The sequence below is a fragment of the Tiliqua scincoides genome, chromosome 8, assembly GCF_035046505.1.
Source record: "Tiliqua scincoides isolate rTilSci1 chromosome 8, rTilSci1.hap2, whole genome shotgun sequence".
Classification (NCBI taxonomy): Eukaryota; Metazoa; Chordata; class Lepidosauria; order Squamata; family Scincidae; genus Tiliqua; species Tiliqua scincoides.
The window spans coordinates 56601596-56620034 of record NC_089828.1 but is presented as its reverse complement, the minus strand read 5'-3'; the positions used below and the strand labels follow the sequence as shown (position 1 = coordinate 56620034).

The following is an 18439-nucleotide window of genomic DNA, read 5'->3' as shown; positions in this document are numbered from 1 at the left end:
ACTGCATCTACCTGTCTCCACCAGAGTTTCACTGAAGTCAGTGTTGCCTTTTCTGGCCCAATTGCCAAGAATATTTTTAGAGGGGTTTTGGGTTTGGGGACGTGCTGACTTATGTCACTTTCAGTCACTCCACTGAGCTGCCTACCCAGTTTCCCCCCAGACTCCCAGGTTTGCCCCAATCAATAAAATATTCCTCTCAATCATAAAGAATGCAGACAGATGTGTGCTCCTTTCTAAGAGCGACGTGTCTGTTCTCTCCGAGACAGTATCGCCCGAGGTGTGTTGCAATGAACTGGGAAGGGCTAGGACAAATTTAGCCTGAGAACAACCACTCCAAGACGTCCTCTCGCTTGTCTCTTCCCATTCATCCCAGGCACCCAGAACTGGAGCAGCAACCACCACACCGCACATTGCTTCAGAGAAGGCAGACATAATTGTGGGTTGCCAATCCCGTGATCAGCCTGCTGGCTACATGTCTTCTCTCCAGGGCGGCTCCACTTTTCATGCGGCAAGCGCAATTGCTGTGGGTGCACCGGGGTTCCCACACCAATGGACAGGTCTTTCAACATAGGAAGCTGCCTTCCGCTGAGTCAGACCTTTACTCCACCAAGCTCAGCGTGATCAGCACTGACTGGCAGCAGCTGTCTAGGGTTTCAAGCAGCCGTCTTTCACAGGCCTGGTGACGGACGCATTCACGTTCACATGTACATGGGCGTGTCGGCGAGCATGGCCCTGACAAATCTTGTGGCACTCAGTAGGGGCTGTATGGGCAGATGGCAAGGAAGGGCTGATAGTAAGGAAGTACCATCAGGAAGTGCCACAAGGCAAAAGGAAAAAAAGGGGGATGGTTCCTTAGAGCAATTGCTCCTGGCAGCCTTGCCTGGTCAGCAACCTCCAACCAGTAAACAGGGCCACATCCTGGGAGCCACCCAACTCGACGTAAACAAGATCATGAGCGATCACAAAAGAATTGCCTTCAACTTTGGCTTCCTTCATGGCTTCATTGCCAATTCAACCATGTGTTTTATGTTAATTGAGCCATAGGCCTCCAGGGCATCTAGGAAGTTACCACAGCACCCTTTTCCTCCTCCTGCTACAAAGCAAGAGAGGGCACCCCTCTCGATTGGGAATGGACCTCAACGGCCATCACGATACAAAGAAACAGGCCTTGAGTGAACCGACCTGACAATAGCCTCCATGCTGCCCTATGGGGACCTTGACTGTGAAAGGCTGGGTCGCAGACCCCGCTTCACACCCTTGACAGCTGTCGCTTTGTCCCTGCTGCTGGTGGATTGCTCAATGACCTGCTGGCACTTCATCAAGTACCCCTGTTCCCTTTGCTACCCAAGAGCCACAGTGCCAGCTGACACCCAGGACAGGTGTCAGACTGCTCTCCTCTTCTTCCAGCCCACCTCCCCCGCACCTGAGCACTACCACAAACCACAGCTCAAGAGTCCGCTGAGGCTCCCTCCAAGGACGGTTCCCTGGTAAGGCCATCTTGGCTCCTTCCTTCCCTCCTGAATAACCAGCTAAGACCACCATTTTCAACATTTTTCTTCTCATGGCACACTGACCTCTATGGTCCTCTCTATGGTCTTCACTTCTTGGGATGTCACTTCTGACTTCTGGGAGAGTCTTCCAGGTTCTGTGGTTCTGTTTCTAGGGCAACTGTCTGTATTTACAAATTGTCTGTCCCTCATCTTCTGCCCCACTTTCGCTACTTGGCTACCTACTAGTCACCAGGTTAGCTGTCTACCTGCCACTTGCCAGGTGGAAGGTACCCCAAAACCTTGGATTTCTGAGGCAGGGTCTGATGATGTCACGTGAAGACCATCCCTTGAACAATGGAAGAAAAAAAACTCTGCTATCAAGGGGGAGCTGAGAAATCAAGAGGTGGGGCACAGCGGCCCCCAAATGGCCTGAGATCAACTTTTGTTACTGCATGCCTTGGGGAAAAAAGGTGGAAACGGAGAACCAGGATCATTTGGGGCAAATCATCAACCAGCTTGGCTCTCACAGTGCCTTGATGTGGCAAGTGCATAGATGTGAGATGTGTGTGAAGAGAAGCCTCCCCCAAATAAGAGAGACACTGTCAGATGAGCATGACTGAGATGGGTCTCCCTCTCCTGCAACATTCAGCACTATGGTGTCATTGCATTATCCATCAAACCTCAGAGACTGTCTTGAGCCAATGGCAGCAGCCAGGAACTGGGTCGGATTTTCTAGGGAGTGACATCAGAGATTTCACTGAGACTCACCACAAGCAGGACTTGGCAGTGGTTCTCCAGTTCTGTGCCTAGGGGTGCCAACTGGTCAGATATAAAAGGTCTAGCGTGCTTCTGTGCCTTTAACTGTGTTGTAATCTGCGCACAATCACAACACAGTTACAATCAGCACAGAACACTTGTGGTGGCGTAGAGCTGGATACTGGAAAGGAGACTCTGGAGGGCCGGTCAGTGTAGACAAGGCTCACTCAGATGGGCCAAGGATCTCACTCACCCATCCTCACCCTCTTCTCTCTGAAGGAAGTTCTATGGGTGGTGGCTGTTATGCAAGCGGCCCTCCCCTCTCCCCTTGGAGCCAGGCAGACACCTCCATTTTGCTCCCCCCACCTGGAAATGCTGTGAAGGAAAGGGGCCGCTTGCACACTGCAGTGAGACTCCCTGCAAAACCTAGTGCTTTGCACCCCCTCTAGCTACGCCACTGAGCAGGAGACCTTCAGAAGTCAAGGGGAAAAATGACCAAGAAGAGGCAAAGAAGCCAGCATGGCTTTGTGATAGTCTTTTCATTTTCCCTGTAGAGATGCCACAGGGATGGGCAACCGAAGGGGGGCCAGTGCCTGATTGCCCCCCCCCGGCATTGCCTATGATCATGACTGGCCACAGAAGGGGAAGAGTGGGGGGGAAGTGTAAGCGTCAGGGAGAATCCCACAGCAACAGGGCAGAGACTGGAAGAGGGCCCAGCAGCATCATTTGCGAAAGAGAGCAAAAATAGCACATGTGGCAGAGTTCGCACTCTTGCGTTCTGCTGCCTGCCTCCGTCTCCCCCCTTCTTTCCCCAGCTGAGATTTCTACACTTTCCCTTCTTTTTTGGCACCTTGATTATGAAGAGCTTTCAAAAATAACTTTTCGCGAATGACGAGGCCTGCCATCGGAGATCCAATTGCATGCCTCTGTAATTCATGGGTTTTCCTGCCATTCATAAACCTTGCACCGTGACATCACACATACTCACATTCACCGTCTTGAGCTCCTTTCATTGCGCCGTCAGAGACAAAACCAGGAAACGGGAAAGGAAAAATTCCTTTAAAAGTTTAACAATTTTGGCCAGTAGTGGTATCACACACATCCCATGCGCGGTAACCAGTGCAACCCGCACCTCCCAGCAACGCCACTGGTGTTCAGCTCCACTCTAATCAGAGGCTCTTGTGCCTCCACCAGGATACATGACTGGGAGAAGCTGCAAACCTAAACCACTTGGGGGCAAGGACCTTTCACTTGTGCCCATTGATGGCATTGATGGCTACTAATTACCAATAAAAAACGTGCAACTTGCACAACCTCCTGGCGTCCAGCTCACAAATTGGTTCCCACTGGAGAGCTGGGCTAGACATGAGGATAATGGCATTTGTCAGTGTGTTCTCTTAAATAGCACTCACAGGGGTTGGTCCAGATCTGACCATGGCAGGGAGAAGGCGTTTGGTAACTCTTTGCCATCAAAGCTGACTTCTACTGAGTCAGGGCCAATCCTATCCAACGTTCCAGCACCGGTGCAACTGCAGTGCAGCTCCGGGGTAAGGGAACAAATGCTCCCATACCTTAAGGAAGCCTCTGTGACTGCCTCCCCAACACTGGAAGCAGTGCATACCCCATTGGCATAGCATCACCGGCACTGGAAAATTGGATAGGATTGGGCTCTCAGACACTGGTCAATCTAACTCAGCATTTTCTTCACTGACTGGCAGCGGTTCTCTGGGGGAGTGGAAGACGGCTGGTCCAGGTGCCTCTCTCCTGTGGCAATGCCAAAATGGGGAGGTTCTGCTATCACTGCAAGGATGAAGGCATGCAGAGAGAGACCATTCTTGGAAGCCACCCTCCCAGTTACATGGGCTTCCCTGAAGATCTGTAGTGGATAGACAAGGGTTCTGGAAGACTGGAGTCCAGCTCTGGCTCGGTTCAACCAACAACTGGCAGGTAAAGAGTTAAAATGTTTTTAAAAGTTTATTAAAACACACAGAAAGGGTGGATGGGTTGGATAATGTCAAAAAGGAAAGAAAAGGATCTACCAGCTTAGAAAATGACTTGGATACAAGAAATGCTCAGGTGTGGATTTTTCACCAACATAAGCAGGTGATTATAAGGTAACAGAAAAACCATTCCCTAACACACCTTAGCTCACTGGTCCTGCCTGTACTTACTCATGGCTTCAGCTTTCCGGATGGGATTACACACCTCTGACAGTGAGGCAGGTGAAATTGGTCATGCACGGATTCTCATGGAAACAAGACAGGTTGGAGCACACCTGAGCATCCTTGGGTTTGACCCTAGATGACTTAGGCTCTGTCACAGGTCCATCTGACTGGATGGTTTGACTCGGTCGGGTGGATGTGAAGGCACCACACTGAAATGGACAGGAAAAAAGAAGCATCCCAATATGGCATTCTGGGAAAACTGAGTGGAAGGCACATTCCTGCCAGGACCTTGAAGGCCCTTTGGCCGCTCTCCATGGTGGGAGAGAAAACTATTTTGGACAACCTTTTTCCAAAACAAATCACACCCCTAAATCATGGCTTCCTCATTTGCCCTTTAAACCAAGTCCTTGAATCTACCCCGGTTTCAGGCCAGGCTTCTTTGACTCCTCTCTGGGCAGTGGAACCTCAAACTTGTCCTGAGCTTCTCAAACAATCACACTGAACTCAAGCAGGCCTTCATTTTTGCATCCAGGCCTTTGCCAACCGGAAAGCCAACACATCCTCCGCCTGGCACAGACTCCTCCATGAAGCCAGAATCAGCTTTCCCACGGCAAGGAGGTTCCCCACTGTCTCTTTCTGACCCTTCCGTGGCAGCAGCTCAGTGTCACGTCGCTTCCAAACCAAAAGACGTCTTGCCAAGTGGTTCAACAATAAGAAGGATTTTTGTTTTGAAGCAAAGAGCCCAACCCACATGACTCTTAATCAGAGTAGCCTGTTCTGCAGGCCATAGAGACATCCTGAGGTTTCTCCGACCACTGGAGGTATTCTTAACATTTGGGGTTTTCTGAACTCGTTGGCCAGTTTAGCTCTCCGGGAAGTGGAGGATTCGCTGGGGTTTCCAGGGCTTCTTGTCTTAAGCTGACCATCTCCATATTTGAGAACTGCGGCAAGTAACAAGACTGGGGGGGAGTGGCTTAGCTAGAGGGGGTGCAAAGCACTAAGTTCTGTGGGGGGCCTCACTGCGGCATGCAAGTGGCCCCTCCCCATTGGAACCATTCCGGGCAGAGGGAGCATAACAGAGGCAAAGCCCCCCCAGCACGCCCACTAGCTACACCATTGCTGTGGGGGGGGGCAACATTTCAGCTTAGTAAAGCTATTTCTCCAATCTAGCAAGGTTTTAGAGGGCAGCTTTCTCAGAGATGTTGTGTTCATCTTCTAAGATTCTAAAATCAGGGCCGGCCTTAGGAGCTGCCGGACCCAAACGGAAACACTTTTCGTAGGGCCCCAGGTTCACAACCAAGGTCTGTGGAATCTTAGGGATCTAAATAAAATTTATTATGTACAGTAGCTTCTATCTCTATGGTAGAATGGAAAGCAATCAAAATGTGCACTCTGAAAGTGCATGTGAGTGAATGGACCAAATGGTTCTAAGCACATTTTCATATAAAGTTGCATACAAGACTAGATGACCCTACTGTGGGGGGCTCTTAGACTGAGGGCCGAACTGGGAGCAATTGGTCTAATTGGCTTAAAACTGGCCCTGTATGAAATGATCTCACCTGCCCTACAACATGAGAGTTCTGGTGCTTTGCCGGAACACCTTCTGTTGCCCCCACTGATTTTCTGCTTGTGTCTTGGCAAATAAAGCAAAGACATTTACAGTCCCCAAAGGTACTATCTTGGAATCTCTCTGCTCAGAGAAGTGGGGTGCAAGGGCGCATAGTCATTTGTCAGAAGGGCCTCTAGGTGGCACTGTGTTTGGGTTGGCCTCTGTAGCCTTACCTGACAAGTGGGATAGCTCTCTCTCTCTCTCTCTCTCTCTCTCTCTCTCTCTAGGACCCAGTCACAGAATCACAGAAGGCGTCAGCCTGCATGATGCCTAAGCCCTGTCATCATTGTCGTCACTGTCATCGTCATCACCATCAGAATTTGTAGACTGCTTTTCAGCATTCGAAGTCCTTCATGTGAATTCTCTTGCTACCTTCACAACAACCCTGTGAGGCATTCTGCAGTGCCACAATGGAATCTCCCCCAATAGGGGGTGTTCAGGACAAAAGGGGCTCCCTCTCCCATTAGTTTCAATAGGGAATCTATCCAAATCTATTAAAAAGTGGAGAGCGGCAGCTCCAAATTCACATTGTGTTTATGGCAGGAGGTGGTTTGCTACATCTGGGGCAGGATTTCAGCCTTTGGTGGGTTCTAATGGCAGGGTTGGTGCCATTCCAAAAGCATGTGTGTGAGAGAGACCAAGGGCACAATCCTAGCCAGGTCTATTTAGAAGTAAGTCCTATTTTGTTCAATGGGGCTTACTCTCAGGAAAGTGCGGTTAGGATTGCAGCTGTCTGCCTGATCTCGTCTGTAGTATGGTGCTAAACCTCTTGTTGGGTGTTTATTTGTCATCTAGCCTGGATACAGAGAGAAGAAAGACAGAGCACCTCATCTGCTCAAGCTCAGGTGGTGCTGTTGGCCTACTTGTGTCTGAGCTGCACCACTACCAATGGCAAGAGATGACACTGCCTTCATCAGCTCAGAGGGGGTCAGGTGACACTGCTATATCTTGCCTATAGGAGACCCAAGCACAGAAGGCCTCAGGGTGAGAGAGGCTGTGTGAGTGAACCGGATAATAAAACATTTTAGTTTTGCAGCAGAAACCTGTCTGAGTGTGAAGGGATGATACCTTCAGGGGCCTAGACTAGTCCTGGCCCAAACAGGCTAGCTGTCAGCCCAGCTGACATTCAGTTCTCTCCCTCCCCCACTCTCTATGTCATTATGCACTGGACTCTTCCCAGTGAGATGTATGCAATAAATAGTTATTCTTCAGGGATGAAGCCATTCTAAATTCCAAGGGAAGAGAGTTCCACAATCAAGGTGTCACCACTGAGAAGGCCCTATTCCTCACCACCATGTGGTTATGGGTGCAATCCTAACCCCTTATGTCAGTGCTTTCCAGCACTGACTAAGGGCAATGCAGCTTTGAGATAAAGAAACAAACATTCCCTTACTTTGAGGAGGCCTCCGTGAGTGACACCCAACTGCAGGATGTAGCACATACCCCATTGGCACCTCTATGCCAGTGCTGGAAAGCACTGACATCAGGGGTTAGGATTGCACCCTATTTCATTTACACCTAAGGTGTGCAGATCTTTTTGCCAAAGTCAGAATTATTGTGATTGCTATTATTATTGGTCTATCAGTGTATTGTGATCTACAGAGACTGAGAAGACAGGGACTTACATTGCCCCAAGGAGTTTACAATCTAGATCTTGACATGAGGGAGACAAGAGGAAGGCAGGCATCAGAAAGGTTTCAGTCACCCACCTTTAATTCAGCTTAGGTGCAGACTAGGGGAATGGCAAGCAGCATGGCATTGTGCCAGGGGCTGTGCCAAGCTTCAGGGGTCCAAAAGGTGGCAGAAGAGACTTTTGGACTGCTAAGTTGGCGGAGCTGGAGGAGTTAAGTTTACTGGCAGGGGTGCAGGGCAAGGAAGCCAGCAGAGGGATTTAAGGAGGGGCGTGACGTGGTCCTAAGGAGTAGGTAATCAGCCCTCCAAATATTTGGCAGCTCCCAAGAGGTGGAATGCTCTGGGTTGTCATTAAGTGCACACACACTACGGTCAGCGGCTGAGAAGGCCAAAGGCAGCAGCGATTTGAAGTGAGGCTCCCTTTCTTTCCAAACAGAGGCAGTGTGTGCGTGTGTCTGTGCCAAGGACATGGTCCAGAGGAGATTGAAGGCTCTGCTGAGAGCTGCAGTGAGACCACAAAAGCAATTTTGCCTGGAACATGGATATCCCGCTGGAGACAGTAAACCAGGGGGAAAAACTCACTGCTGGTAAGGCCAGATTGCTAGATTCAGTATGCTGCTGCTCTAGGAGCAAAGGTTACTCGTTTGACATGGAGTGACCTATTCCTGATCAGTGGGGAGAACGACATAATATCGGAGTATATCCTGGAATAATCCTGGAAATGCTCTACAATTGTCCTCAGTTTTCCAATATGAGAAGAAAGCATTCATCTCCCTCTATTTACACAGGCTTGCAAACTGCAGGAGCCGAGCTCTTTGCAGTGAAATGAGCAGCTACAGTATCTGATCTTTTGAATACCCTCAAGGCTTGAGGCAATTAGTTATCTAACCTTTCCGTCACCCTTTGGAGACCCACCAAAAATCAGGTTGCCACCCACAGTTTGGGAACCACGGCTTCTAGACCCAGGTGGAGAGAAGTTCAGGCTCCCCAGATGTTCTGTAGCAACATCTTGTAGACCTTAAGAATCACTTCACCGAGACAAAAAAATGGATGCGGAATTCCAAGTAGGAATTAATGAGCAAATGTGACATGGGAATGTGGCCACAGTGAAATCCCGAGAATTTCAACAGAAAGTCTTTGTTGTCCCTCTTTCGGTGTTTACACACACTATTGATCTCCCTGTGTCCGTTCATCATCAGTGCTCACACCCCAAGCAGACAGGATCTTATTCATGGGGTTGGATTCTGCATGCATTTGTACCTTGCACAGGAATGTGACACACCTCCAGCTCTCTCCTTCGTGGCTTGACCTTTCAGCCTTGCGACACAACCTGTTTCATTTTCTTTCTCTTGACGCAGGGCACAGACACACAGATCTGCCCACATGACCCCTTCGCACATACCCTCCAACATTCCTCGGGTGGAAACAGGGGAGCGGGTTGCAATCTCACACCAAGGATCACCGCCCAAGCTGATGCCAGAGGGAGGGGGGGGACACCCAGACAGGCAGTGTGCCCCACCCTTTGGTGGATCCCCAAGGTAACCTGAAGGAAAAACATTTTTTAATTTATGATCAATAATTGCTATAGCGCCACGCCACCAATGTGCATGGCTCTTAAACATGGAAGGGAACTTGGGTCTGTGCCCCGAGGGGCTCACACTCAAGAAACAGGCACAAATGTGCTTTTCGGTACACTCTTCAATCCTTCTCCAGGAAGAGCATCCATATCTATAGAGGCAGTGGCGTAGTTAGAGGGGGTGCAAGGCACTACGTTTTGCAGGTGCCGAAATTCGCCATGCAAGTGGGCCCTCCTCCTCCCTCCCCTTTGGAACCATTCTGGGCAGCGGGAGCAAAATGGAAGTATTCTGCATCCCACCACCCAGGATGGCTCCGAAAGTAAGGGGCCAGTTGCATGCCGCATTCAGGCGCCTGCAAAATTTGATGCTTTGCACCCCCTCTAGCTATGCCACTGTACAGAGCTACCACACACAGAGACCCCCTCCATGAACTCTATTTCAGATGGGAGCATTAATGCTCTCATGTGACTCATCAGAGAGTCCACAGTGGAGGGGGGGTGTCTCTGTGTGTGGAACCTCTATAGAGAAAGAATAAATCGAAATGTTCTGTTCTTCTGCTGGCAGAAACCAAACCTCTCGGACAAGGCCCCTCCTGCATCCAGGTGCCTGTCCTTGAGCGACACACAAGGCTTCCACGGCCCCTGCCTGACATGCAAGCAGTGGCGTAGCGAGAGGGGGTGCAAAGTGGCCCCTCCCCCTCGAGATCCAATAAAACTTAGTGCTTTGCCCCCCCTCTAGCTATGCTACTGAGCGGGGGTTCTGAGTGGTAAAGAAGGGATAAGACTAGCAGTGGCGTAGCTAGAGGGGGTGCAAAGTGGCCACTCCCCCTCGGGACCCAATAAAACTTAGTGCTTTGCCCCCCCTCTAGCTATGCTACTGAGCGGGGGTTCTGAGTGGTAAAGAAGGGATAAGACTAGCAGTGGCGTAGCTAGAGGGGGTCAAAGTGGCCCCTCCCCCTCAGGACCCTATAAAACTTAGTGCTTTGCCCCCCTCTAGCTATGCTACTGAGCGGGGGTTCTGAGTGGTAAAGAAGGGATAAGACTAGCAGTGGCGTAGCTAGAGAGGGTGCAAAGCACTAAGAGCTGCAGGGAGCTTCACCGTGGCAAGGGGCCCCTCTCCTTTGGAGCCATTCCAGGCTGGGGGCGGGAGCAAAATGGGGGCAAGCACACCTGGCTCCGAAGGGGAGGGAACGCCCGCTCGCTGTGCTGAGGCTCCCTGCTCAACTTAGTGCTCTGCCCCCCCTCTGGCTACGCCACTGTCTCTATGGACCTGGCAATGGCTGGAAGGGGTGACTGGAAAGCACGTGTGGCGCGAGTCAAGTGGCGCGGAGTTCCGCGGGCGGGCGGGCGTGCGTGCGGGAGGCGGGCAGGTGCCTCGCCCCGGGGGCGGAGCTGGCCCGCCCTGCCGGCAGAGCAGGCTGGCGGTGCGGCTGCCGCGGCCGAGAGGCGGCGGCGGCGGCGATGCAGCAGCGCTGAGCGGAGCGGAGGGGCGGCAGGTGCGGCTCATGATGTGCCTGGAGAGCGGCGGCGGCGCGGCTGCGGCGGGCGGCGGTCCGCGGGGCTGCGGCGGGCGCCTGCGGGCGTCGGCGGCGGGCGAGGACGAGGAGGAGGACGACGGCGGCGGCGGGGGAGGCCAGCGGGGCTGCTGCGGCGGCGGCGGCGGCGAGGTGCAGACCCTGTCCGGCGCCGTCGGGGGGGCCAAGAGCGCGGCCGCCCCCAAGGAGGCCCCCCCCGCGCCCAGCCTGGGCAGAGCCCGCGTGGCCGCCGCCGCCATCCTCAGCCTGGGCAACGTCCTCAACTACCTGGACAGGTACACGGTGGCAGGTGAGCGCGGGGCCACTGGGGCGGAAACACCTGGGCAGGTGAGAGCCCCGGGCAGGGGGGGGGAAGCCCGCAGCAGGGACCATCGGTGGCGTAGCTAGAGGGGGGGCGAAGCTCTCAGTCTGGGTGGCGAGCCCTCCCATTGGCTGCCTCCTCCTCCTCTCCTTCCTCTGCTGTCTTCCGTGCTTCCTGGGGAGCAAGAGCCCCAGAGGGTGGGGGGGCAAGGTGGGGAGACCCGCCTGTGCCCTGCTTTGCTGACGGGACAGGAGGGAGAAAGCCCTGAGCAGGGACCATCAGTGGCGTAGCTAGAGGGGGGCAAAGAATAAGTCTTGCAGGGAGCCTCCCCGCAGAGCACAGGGCACTAGGTTTTGCAGGGAGAACCCCCCCCCCGCAGGCCCCCCCTTTCAGAGCTTTTCCATGTGTACACCTCCAGTTTGCTCCCCCAATGGCTCCGAAGGGGAGGGGCTGCTTGCACTCCGCAGTGAGGTGCCCTGCAAAACTTAGTGCTTTGCCCCCCTCTAGCTATGCCACTGGGAACAATGAGGCACTTTCCCTTCTCCCTCCATCAATCCCATTCTCCTTTCATGCTCTCCTTTCCTTCCAGCCTACTCTGGTCCTCTCCACACTGCTTGTTTCCCATTTTTATTTATTTTTCACTCATCTTTCTGCCTCTTCCTGTCATTTTCTCATCAGGCGCCTTCCTTCCTCCTTTCCCATCCCTTCCCTTCTCCATCCCAACCTCCTTCCTTCTCCCCATTACAGGCTACCTCTCCTGCATCTAAGGAAGCAGACCCCAGGCCAGGAAGGTTCCTGCTGAAATCAGTGGCTTCATCTCCAAGACCCTTTGTTGCTCTTCCCCTTCAGTGTTTCTATCATTCCCTCCTTCTCTTCCTCATGTTCCCCTTTTCCTCTCCCATCTTTTCCTCTCTCTCCTCTTCCCCTGCATCTTTTCCTGCTCCGCTTCTCCTTTCCATCCCATCCCTCCCCTGGTGATCAACCTCCCTGGTTCCATCTGCTGCTGGAAAAATAGCAGCTCTCATGTGCTCTGCATGGGGACGCGCATACAAAAGACCTGAGCAGAGCTGCCGGGTTTGGGGGAGGTCTCTGGAGCCCACAAACCGGAGAAGCTCCTGAATTTGGGGGAAGCTGGAAGCAGAGGCTCGGGGGAGGCACTGACACCCCCATCTCCTCCTCAGAGCAAGGCATGTTTCAATAAGACAGAAGGACTCAATTGTAGCTAGCCGGCTTACACAGCTTTCCTGCTTTAGCTGGTGAGCTTCACTGAAGCATTTGCAAGCTCTCTGGGCAGGTCAGCCAGAGGTGCTTTCAGAGCCAGGATTATCTGGTGTGTGTGTGGGGGGGTTAAACTCTGCTCAGGTTGAAGGATCCCTGTGCTATTCAGCCCTCCTTGCTGGTTTCCCCCCACCTATGCTGGCAAGGGCTAAATTGCAGTGTTTTCAGGGGAAGAAAAATTAGGGCCACACAATGTAATTAACACACCATGCGTGGAGGCTTGCGGTATTGTCTTCCATGCTGCCTGTGATTGCGTGCCTCCACAACCATGCTCTTTGCCTCTCTCCTTGGAGCCCTAAGCGTTGGGTGCAGGAGCCCAGGAAAAGCGGTTGGCTGCCCAGTTTGGGTGGCGCTCAGAAAAGTGTGTCTGTATGTGAAGGTTTGGGGCTGGTTTGCGCAAAAATCTCAATTCTTGCAAAGGGGAGGGGATGCGGTGGAATGGAAGGAAAGCGAGTGGTGAGCTGACTCCATGAGTGGCAGGTGGGCAGGCTAGAAGAGAAGATCAGGCTTTGAAAATGAGGTGTCTTTTTCCAGTTTATTTGGAATTATTGCTCTGTGTGTGTGTGTGTGTGTGTGTGTGTGTGTGTGTGTGAGAGAGAGAGAGAGAGAGAGACCCCCACACTTAAACAACCAGGAGTGTGCTCTTGGCTAGTGTTTTAAGAAGGGTCTTGAAACTGCAGGCTGAGGGGTTTGAAGGCAGGGCTTTCCCTTAGAGGTGAGAAAATGGGTTGTGAGCCTTAGCTGTAGGGGGAGATGTGCCAGAAGGGAAGCCAGCAGCAAGAATGAACTCTTTGCGTGTGTGTTCCCTCTTAAAATGCTGAATGGTTGTGGTTCACTTCAACAAACCAGTGTGCAATTCTATTTTGCAAAATGTTACAGCTCGGGACGTATGTTTCAAGTTGGTGTTTCAAGCTCTTCAAATGAGAGCAACATTGTTCTACCTTGCAGGTCTGTTGTGAGTTGGGCCGAGATAAGAGAATGTCATGTGTTCCTTAGGTGGGTGGTGGCTCTAAATATCTGTGGGTTACTTTTTGAATCCTGCCTTTCCAAGGAGCTGAGAGCAACATTTCATTCTTAGGACAGCCCTGAGTTGTAACTTAGGCTGAGGTCTAGTGATTTGCCTGAGATGGTTCACAATAAAATGGTAGGATTTGAATCTGGCTTCCCATAGTCCAGTGGTTGAAAATCACTATGAATGGTCCATAGGTGTGCCGCAGGAGTCTGGGGGAGAGGGTCATTTGTTAGTAGGGCCATTGAAGGATATGGTGTACCTTGTCAATTGTCAAACTGGTGGTGCGCCTTGACAATTTTAGCACCTTGTCAATGTGCTGTGAGATGAAAAAGGTTGAAAATCACTGCACCGTATTGTTGCTCTAGTCTAGTGTTACTGTGGACCTTATGGAAGGCCACTGAGTTTGACCGTGGCTGGACTGAGTCTTGAGAGACAGCTTGTAGCTTTTGCTGTTAACTGCTATGCTTGCTTCTGAGAAGCCAGGGCTGTGACAGTAAGGTAAAATGATATCGCGGAAGCATTAACATAACTTTCTACTTATAACTGAAGTCTGGCCTCCTATACTTGCGTGAACACCGAGCTAGGCTAGAGGTAAGGTTTCTATCACATGGCATGGTGATGAGCACTGATGCATTTGTAGGGGGAAAACGGTCTCTCAATGGCTATCAATAGAACCTCCATACTTGGAAGCAGTGCACCCAAAACAGCAAATGCTGGGGACATAGAGGGGGGGACCCTATTGCCTTCACGCCCTGCTGGTGTACTTCCTGGAAATGTCAAGTTTGCCAACTGTGGGAAACAGAATGCTGGACTAGGTGAGCCTTTGTCCTGATCCAACCGGACTCTTATGTTAAGATTGGTGTCCAGTAACAAAATAAACAAATAAACGGCAATCAGGTGGGGGAGAATTGCCTCCTGTGCTAAAGAGAAAAAACCCACTTCTTGGAGACCTGGCATTTACCTTTTAGGAATCCACGTCCTTCGTTTTGTTCAGAAAACGTGGAATTCCTCCCTCTTTTTTCCCCGCCTGCTCGCATCCCCTTGTCCAGGCCATTTCAGCAAGGAGACATCTACAGGAAAAGAGGGGTGGGGGAATCGTTTTGATAAGGAGGCCAAACGAGCGGGCGGTTGCCATTTTCCAGGAAGGTCGGGAAACATCTGTGTAAACAGTCGCCACGCAAATGTCAGTCAACCTTGTGGAACAAAGTGGCATTGCTGGTCATACCTCACATTGTGTTGTATTGTCCGTTTCCAGTTAGATTGTTAAAACACGAACGGTCGCACAGGGCTGTGTTGTCGATCGGGGTGATAGGCCCAAATGAACGTCTGATTTACTCCTAATTGGGCTGGTCTCGTTCCGCTCCTTGGTATGCAAAAGAGATAGTCTTTAGTTCTGATCTCGCTTACCCTCTCCAACATTGCACAGCCAAAAATCCCCCAGTGTTCCTCCTACTGCCTGGGCATCCTTTGCTAGGATGCGTTGCTGAAAGCCCTATGGCAGCTGTTGTGGACTGTGCAATAGCCTCCCCCCCCCCCCAATTTGGTTATTTCTTTCTTTCTATCAGTGTGCATCAATGTGCTCCATCAGTGTGCAACATGCTTGACACAGAGCGGAAAGCTCCACGGGCCCGTTCCCGTTCCCAAGCCTTGCCATTTTAAAAGACTTGCAGTTGATTTTGGGAAAGAGACACCAGAAAAACAGAATGGTCCCACAGTATGTGAGCAGTCATTCGAAACAGACTTTTGGCAGCCGTGGTATGTGTGAAATGGCAGGCTGTGCGCCATGTGGCACCTTGGCATCCGTGTGCTCGCATTAACCTGCATGCCCACTGGAGACTAAGGGCCCAATCCTATCCAATTTTCCAGTGCCAGTGCAGCTGTGCCAATGGGGCATGCACTGCATCTTGTGGTGGGGCAGCAGTCACAGAAACCTCCTTAAGGTATGGGAACATTTGTTCCCTTACCTTGGGGCTGCATTGTGGCTGCGCTGGTGCTGGAAAATTGGATAGGATTGGGCCCTAAGAGAGATCCATCCCCACTGAGATTAAAGACTGGGGCGGGAGGTGAGCCCTGAGGAATGATGGTGGCTTTTAAATTACAGAAACGTGATTTTGATAAGGCATCTTATAAGGAAAGAAATAAATACATTGAATGACCAGGTTTAGAAATGGAGGGGAACATTGGCAGGGACGAGAAGACAAGGGATGCCTGGTCAATAGGGACAGTTGGAGTGTGTGACTTCCTTTATCCTTGCTGCCCCACATTTCAGGGGCATAGTTAGAGGGTGACAAGTTGTGTTCCCCAAAGAAAACATCTGTAATGATCGATATGTAACCGCACCTTTCTCTCTCCTTGGGATTTTACAATTTATTGTGCACCTGCTCTGTTCTCTCAGTTTGTGTCTGGTGTTACCTGCTCCGTGGTAGATCACCTGTGCATGCAGAAGGTCTTAAGTTCAGTCCTGGCAGTGTTCCTAAACAGGGCTAGGAAAGACCCTTCTCTTCCTGAAGCCCTGGAGAACTATTGCCAGCTGGTATAGACAATACTGAATGAGATGGACCAATAGTTCAGTTCAATACTGAATTAGATGGACCAGTATTGAATGAGATGAAGTCAGGATAAGGCTGCTACCTATTGGTTTGGTAACGTTTATATGCTGCCTTTTTGACCATGGTGGAGCTCAAGGCTTCCAGGTGGCATCACATAAAGTTCCTGACCAGATCTAGACCTTCATAGCTTCAGCCAGCAGCTCCTGGGCCTGGTTATGATCCTATGTAACCCAAGCGCATGTCCAAAACACTCCCAGTATCGCCTGCAGCATGCAGAGGTTTTCCACGATAGGCGTACTTTCTTTAAGTCACAGTGGCGGTGGAGGCTGGTGATTAGAAATGAGGACTAGAACGTTTGTCGTTGTGCCACATGGCACCGCCACAATCTGGGGATGGAGTCCCATGTATCTATAGCAGGAAATGGAACTGCAGCTACTTAAGGCAGTGACAAGATCAGCGAAGCTTAACTGAACCTGTGTTATTTTTATCAGTGTTTTCCCTTTTTTCCTCCTCCTCCTCCTCCTCCTCCGGTTGCCTCTAATTTGGAATCGGTGATTCAGCATTTTGGGACGAACAAACCACGTTGGCCTCTAGACAGGTGTCAGCTCTCTCTCGGTGTGTGTATGAGTGAATCAGGTCACCAGGTGAAAAATCCGGTTTGTGTCTCAGGGCAGGTGGTAATTAGCACATGGTGCTCTGCAGAGCCTTCAAAGCAAATCAGCCCGGTTAATAACACGGCAGCTCCGGCGGTTGGGCACGGTCCCAACTGCAGAGGCGGAAACGGAGCCAGAGGTTGGGACATCCACAGGGCCGCACAGGCACTGTGTGTCAGAGCCGAGGCGAGTTTCTGCCTTAGCCACATCCTTGTGCCTGGCAGGTAAGTCATAACCTGAGCCTGTTCAGCAGTGTGACCTCCGTCGTCGTGTGTTCATGCTGCAGGTATGTCATGTATCAGTTTCCTGATACTTTCTTAGTCAGCTGTAGCTCACCTGTGGACTTCTGGTCTATCATCTGAAGTTGAGTTTTCCTTACAATTGTACATACGAATCATGATCAGAGGCCTTGGCCCAGGTGTAGGTCCGTGAGCAAAACTGCCAGTGCTTTCCCCACTTGGCCTAAGGCCATTTGCCTTTCCTTCCTCCGTCACTTCCCTTGTGACTGTTTCCAGGCCTCTCCTCTTTTGTAATGGCCACACACCTTGATGGTGCTATGTAATCATTGATCATAGTAATCACATCCTGTCTTAACCACTGGGTTCCGTATGTGTCCTCCTTCAACATTTCCAAAGAGCAATTTATCAATATCTCAAAATGTGGGCTGAGGGCGTGTGACATGGGTCCCCTTGCTGCAGCTTATTTGATTTTTCTCTGTAAGCCGCTTTGTGAACTTTTAGTTGAAAAGCGGTATATAAATACTGTTGATTGATTGATTGATTGAGCTAAGCAGTGTGGGTTTGGTTAGGGCTTAGATCAGGGCCGGTCCATCTGTAAGGCCAGCTGAGATGTTCGCCTTAGGCTACAGACTGGTGATTGGAGGCATTCATCTCTCTCTAACCTCCTCCTACTTCCTGGATTGGAAAGGAAGAGGGGACAGGGAGGAATTGTGGAGAGGATTGCTGGACCAGAAAACAGGAGAGTGGGAGGGCCAGAGCTGGCAGGCATCGGGGAAGGGGATGTCATGCCACCTCATGCATCAGAAGCTCTTGGGCCAGTCTGGCCTGGATGAAAAATCTCCTTGGAACACCACAGAGCCCATGGAAGAAGGGAGGGCACCAGGATGAGGTCTCTTGTTATCTGGTGTGCTCCCTGGGGCATTTGGTGGGCCGCTGTGAGATACAGAAAGCTGGACTAGATGGGCCTACGGCCTGATCCAGTGGGGCTGTTCTTATGTTCTTAAGAAAAGCAGGGATATAAATATCCTCTTGGCTGAGATTCTCCCTTGGTGTCGTTTGATTTCAGTACAGCAAGAATGGTGCTCATTCTTGAATACATTTCAAACAAGAATCCGATTTCCCTTCCTGCAAACCTCTAATAAGGGAATACTTCCTAAAGAGAGAGGCTAACATAGCCCTCCATAGTTCCCCCCTCAACCTTTCTAGAAAATCAGGTAACATTAACAGCACAACCTATGCTGTTGACTCAGAGAAAAGCCATATTGAGATCAGTGGCACTTATGTCCAGTTAAGTGTGATTAGGATTACTGCCCAATTTTATTAAATACCTTATTAAAGATAAGGTGTATACCACCTTCAGCATGCATATGTATAGGAAGGTGGAATAGGCACTTTGAAATATTTAAATTAATGGGTGTATTTCAAAGTGTATGCATGCCTTGCCTTCTTATACATATGTATATGCTGAAGGTGGTGTACACAATTTTAAATTCCTACAGAATACATTAAAACTAAATTACAATATAGTTGGCAACCTTCAGTCTCGAAAGAAAACCAATTTAACCAGTACAGCCAAAAAGCTGACTTTTAAAGTCCCTGATTTTGTAACATCTGCGGAAGTTACACAGTTTGGCAAACTTTCTT

At 50.8% G+C, this 18439-nt stretch overlaps 1 protein-coding gene across 2 annotated transcripts in view; it reads left to right on the top strand.

Moving 5' to 3' along the window:
• The first annotated feature begins 10733 nt into the window (after positions 1-10733).
• The window catches only part of SPNS2 (SPNS lysolipid transporter 2, sphingosine-1-phosphate), a 96286-nt gene continuing 88580 nt past the window's right edge, over positions 10734-18439 (top strand). For both annotated transcript variants that reach the window (XR_010794790.1, XM_066635011.1), the window contains exon 1: positions 10734-11052. Coding sequence is in view for 1 of the 2 variants with exons in the window: in XM_066635011.1 (XP_066491108.1) it covers positions 10734-11052 (319 nt within the window). In the remaining variant the exon portion in view is untranslated. The remainder of the gene's footprint in view (positions 11053-18439) is intronic.